General features: G+C 67.6%; 1 protein-coding gene across 1 annotated transcript in view; it reads right to left on the bottom strand.

Annotated features, from left to right (window-relative positions):
* Positions 1-3,274: 3,274 nt before the first annotated feature.
* Positions 3,275-5,000, bottom strand: part of LOC134057496 (basic salivary proline-rich protein 2-like) — a 4,129-nt gene continuing 2,403 nt past the window's right edge. Inside the window, exons 7-9 of the mRNA XM_062514485.1 lie at positions 4,545-5,000; positions 3,923-4,119; positions 3,275-3,807 (exon numbers count right to left, since the gene is read on the bottom strand). The exon at positions 4,545-5,000 is cut by the window's right edge and continues 155 nt beyond it. Coding sequence (XP_062370469.1) covers positions 3,275-3,807; positions 3,923-4,119; positions 4,545-5,000 — 1,186 coding nt within the window. The remainder of the gene's footprint in view (positions 3,808-3,922; positions 4,120-4,544) is intronic.

Raw genomic sequence — 5,000 nt, 5'->3', positions numbered from 1 at the left:
GACGTCTGCCAGGCTCTCTGCCGGGTAGACCTGTTGCCCTCCGCCGGCCTTGGTCCGCAGCGCCCTGCTGCCGGGTAGACCGGTTGCCCTCCGCCGGCCTTGACGTCTGCCAGGCTCTCTGCCGGGTAGACCTGTTGCCCTCCGCCGGCCTTGGTCCGCAGCGGCCTGCTGGCGGGTAGACCGGTTGCCCTCCGCCGGCCTTGACGTCTGCCAGGCTCTCTGCCGGGTAGACCTGTTGCCCTCCGCCGGCCTTGGTCCGCAGCGGCCTGCTGCCGGGTAGACCACCTGCCCGCCGTCCTCCTCGACCTCTGCCAGCCTCCGTCCCGCCGGGGCGGACCACTTCCCGCCGCCGGCCCTGACGTCTGCCAGGCTCTCTGCCGGGTAGACCTGTTGCCCTCCGCCGGCCTTGGTCCACAGCGGCCTGCTCGCGGGTAGACCGGTTGCCCGCCGTCCGCCTCGACCTCTGCCAGCCGCCGTCCCGCCGGGGCAGACCACTTGCCCGCCGCCGGCCCTGACGTCTGCCAGGCTCTCTGCCGGGTAGACCTGTTGCCCTCCGCCGGCCTTGGTCCGCAGCGGCCTGCTGGCGGGTAGACCGGTTGCCCTCCGCCGGCCTTGTCTGCCAGGCTCTCTGCCGGGTAGACCTGTTGCCCTCCGCCGGCCCTGACGTCTGCCACGCTCTCTGCCGGGTAGACCTGTTGCCCTCCGCCGGCCTTGACGTCTGCCGGGCTCTCTGCCGGGTAGACCGGCTGCCCTTTGCCTACCTTGACGTCTGCCGGGCTCTCTGCCGGGTAGGCCAGTTGCCCAACGCCGGGTTAGACCTGCCGTCGTCTTCCTGCTTCGGCGGCCTGCCGCCGCGGAGCGACGGCGCCACGCGTCTTCCACCGGACGCGCGGCCGGCCCCGTCGCCATCTCCGGGCCGGCGAGCCCGCGTTCGCCGGGCGGCCTGCCCGCCCGTCCGACAGTCCCGCGTGCACAGCCGGCCGCGCACACTCCCGCCCCCACCTGCACGCTTCCCCCAGCAACACGTCCCGAAAGCCGCTATGTGACGACGGCCGACCTTCTGTCCCGGCCTCCCTGCCGGCTCCACGCCCCGGCGACTGCTACTGACGAGCTCCGCCGGGCACTTGCCCTGCATCGGCATCGGCCTCAGCCCCAGCCCGCTTCGCTGACGTGCTGCCCGCCCGCAGCCCGCTTCTCCCAGCCGCTCCTCGAGAGGAGCCGGCGGCGTTCCCCCGCCCCCTCCCCGTGCTTGAAGAGGCAGCAGCAGCCCGGCTCCCGGCTTGCTTTGTGCATCGCTCACTCCCTCACCCACCCGCCGTGCCGCTTGCTGTCCTGTCCTGCCCTGTCCTGTCCTGTCCTGCCTGCCTGCCGCAGGCTCGACCCACTTGAGCGATCCGAGGCCGGGGCTGAGCAGGAAGGAGCGCCGCCAAACCAAAAGCCTCAGAGAGAGAGCTGAACAGAAAGCTTCTTTGAAAAAGGACATACAGCGCCAAGCATCCCGCCAGCACCCGCTGCCCGCCCGCCGCCAGCTGTGCTTCTGCCCCGGGCTCTCAGCCTGCTCGCCTCGACACCGGCCGCCTGCCCTCCCCATGCCCTCCCGTCGCCACCGCCGCTCGCTGCCGCCGCTGCCACTGTACGAACTGGCCGTTGGAACCCTGGGCGGGGGTGGGAAAAGTCTGAAGACGGCGCACAGGGAGGCTGATGGTGGGGGACGGGGCTCTCCCAACTGTCAATGGGTGGGGCGTACGGGAAGGCTGAATAGCGGCGCCAGGGAGGCTAATGGTTGAGGGCGGGGTCGCGTCAATGGGTGGTCGAGAAAGCGCAGGGTGGGGGACGGGGAGAGGACATGAGCGAGCGTGGGGGGGGGGGTGGGTGGGAGTGGGGGTGTTTTTGTGTGTGTGTGTGTGTGTGTGTGTGTGTGTGTGTGTGTGTGTGGCCTGAGGGGAGGGCCGGCGGCTCCGTGCCGGCCCCGGGCCCCTCGGCACCGAGCCCCCACGTTCCCCCCCCAGACCCGTGCCGAGGGCCGAACACCTCTGCGGGCCTTCCGTAGAAGAATCGGCCTGGAATCGGCTGCCCGCTTGCCGCTGGCCGCGGCGCGGGCCACCCCGCAGCAGCCTCCTCTGTTAGGCGGGGCGAGTTGTGCCGGGGACAGGCAGCTTTGTGCCGAGTTCCCCCGCGTGTACGTGCTTCCCCTCCCCGCTGTGCCCGGCGAGGTTCTGTTTTGGCTGGGGGGGTGTGTGGGGGGGGTGCTTTGTATGTAGGTTCTCCGGGGCACAGGGGACTGGGGGCTTGTGGGGATGCCGTTTGAGTGGGTCAGCGTGTCAGCAGGCCGAGCACAGGGCACAGGCTGCCCGTCAGCTCGGCTGGGAGTGGTCTGGGCGCAAAGGGAAAACATATAAGACTTGGCAAGGATTTTATTTTGCGGAGTTTTTTGTTCCCACCAAACAGAAGAGGCATTCGTTCAGAAAAGAAAAGGAAAGAAAAGAAAAGAAAAGAAAAGAAAAGAAAAGAAAAGAAAAGAAAAGAAAAGAAAAGAAAAGAAAAGAAAAGAAAAGAAAAGAAAAGAAAAGAAAAAAGAAAAGAAAGAAAATATGTTTTGGTCTTGAAATCGGGTTCAGCGGGTGGGACACGGCTGCTACAGCCATCCGGCTCCGGGCGCGACACGGGGCCGTGGGGTTCCCTCGGCTCCGGGATGGTACGAGGGGTGCCTCGTCTACCAGGCTCCGGGGCCGGCGGCGTCCGACCGCCGCCGCCGCCGCTGCCGCCGCCGCCGCCGGGGCGAGCAGATCTAGCCGTCTTCGGGGCAGCCCCTGAAGGCCAGGTCTACCCAGCACCAGGGCCGGCAGACTCCGCCAGCCCCCACGGGAGAGGGCGCCCTGGTGGCGGGCGTCCCCGGGGCGGACAGGTCTACCCCGCTCCGGCGGGACTTAGGCAAATCTCGGCGGGAGGACGGGGTAGACCTGTTGTCCCCGCCGGGCCCGGAAGTTCACCAAGGGGTCGCTGTTTCTGGCTGCCTCCAGCTGTGTCATCGTAACAGACGGCTTGCAGCAGTGCGCCCCCTCGGTCACGTCCGATGGATTTTCTTGGAGGCGTCGGCGGCCTCGGGCTCGTCTGTCCGTATTATGGGAGCGGGTTACGGGCCGCATCCCCGCAGGCTGTTACCGTGCCTGTGTCCGAGGCGGAGATGGGCGGCCGCGCGTGCGGTCGTCGGGGCGAGGAAAAGCAACCGCCTATGTTGTGGGCAAAGTCGCGGGGCTTTGTCCGGGTTCCCGTACTACCCAGCTTGCTGGGACAGGTTGTGAGTCCAGGTGATCACCGAGAGCCGCTCCCCGGCCGAGGCGAGGTGTGGAGGCCGTGGGAGAGAAAGAGAAGACCGAGGGAGAAAAAGCCGCGAGTGTGTCCCGCTCCGGCCGGGCTGCCGCCGGTTTCGTGAAGTTCGGGGGGGGGGGGCAGGCACCCGCTTGCTCCCCCCCGGGCACGGTGGTTGGGCGAGGCGGCGGCGCCTCGTCCCTTTTCTGCCTGGCCTTAAGCCGGGGGCCTGCCCGCTCAGCGGGCGTGGTGTTTTTCGGCTGTCGGTTTGGTGCGCGGTGACCGGCAGCCGGGGGGTGGACTGCGGCCGGGGGCTTGTGTTGAGCCTGCCGAGGCTTTCCCCCGGCCCTTTCCCCGAGAGCCCCCGAGCACGGCTCGGTCGGCCGAGGTGGCTGCGCCTCGTTCCCCGCTCCCGACCTGTTTTGCCAGAGTTGTCCGTGTCGGAAGGGCTGCGGGGGACATGCAGTGGGGCGTGTGGCCTCGGCTTGTCCCGGTTGCCTGAGGGTGCTCGGTGACGGGAGTCTCCCCGTGAAATGGGTGGGACTGGGGTGGCGGCACCCCCTCTCTGCTGTGTCTTGTTGAAGTCCCCCTTCCTCGGCCCTAAGCCGGGGACCCGCGTAGCGGGCGGAGTTTTTCAGGGGCGACGGCCGGCCACGGTGGCCGGCCGTGCCGTAGTGCGGACCGGAACCCGACAGAGAGCCCCCGCCCCCCCCAGGTGAATGTCGTGGGCGAGGCGGCGGCGCCTCGCCCTTTCTCGGTAGTGGCCGGCGCGATCGAGCCACCGTGCCGGGGCGGCCCGTGGTGTCTGGCCTGCCCCTTGGCCGCCGTGGTTGCCGGCGGGCTGGGTTGTGAGCCGGTTCCGCTTTAATTTTTTTTTTTTGTTTTTTTTTTTAGGCGAGTGCCGGGCGGAGTGTGGGGGGTGCTCACCCGGCTTTTTTTTTTTTTTTTTTTTTTTTTCCCCCATCGCGGCCTTAAGCTGCGGCACCGAGAAGCGCGCTGACGAAGGGGCGCGGGCCACGAAAGAGAAGGGAGAAGCTGGAGAGTGAGACGTCGGTGGAGAAAAAAGGGGTTGTTATATGGGGGAGCGAGAGGCGCGGGCCTCGCCCCTACCCCTGGCCCGTGACCCCCCGTGGCTAGCACGGGTCGTGCGACGCACCGTGTGCTTTTTTTCTTTTTCTTTTTTTTTGTGATTCGTTTTTTTTTTTTTATTTTCCTGTCGCTGTTTGACGTCCCACCCGGCTTTTCCGGAGGGAAGCCGGTCGCTGCGAGGCGGACGAAAGCCGGTGGCCCGTGGCATGGTCGGCGGCAGCTGCCCCGTTTCCGTTGTGTTGCGGCCCGCGGGTGGGTGGCGGCACCCCCCGCTCTCCTCCTCTGCTGTGTGACCAGTTGTGAAAAAGCTGGAAGTGGCCCGTCGGCGTCGGCGGCCTCGGGAGCGTCGGGGAGGCTCGGCGGCGCCAAGCCGCGGCGAGGGCCTCTCGGGGACGTGTCCCGCTCGCATGCGTGTGCGGAGCCCTGCAGTCATCTGCCCGCTGCCCGCCTGGACCGTGGTGGAGCCGGCCGGTGGGGGGGGGTGTGGTGTGCATGCTGGGCTTCCGTTGCCGTTGTCCCAGGACCGTGGCCGTGGGGCCTTCGTCGCCGTTTCCGTGGCGGCTTTTCTTTCCGTCTTTCCCTCTGTCGGTTCCGATCGATGA

The sequence above is a fragment of the Cinclus cinclus genome, unplaced genomic scaffold (genome assembly GCF_963662255.1).
Source record: "Cinclus cinclus unplaced genomic scaffold, bCinCin1.1 SCAFFOLD_134, whole genome shotgun sequence".
Lineage (NCBI taxonomy): Eukaryota > Metazoa > Chordata > Aves > Passeriformes > Cinclidae > Cinclus > Cinclus cinclus.
The sequence above is the reverse complement of the archived record's forward strand: the minus strand, read 5'-3'. Positions and strand labels throughout refer to the sequence as shown.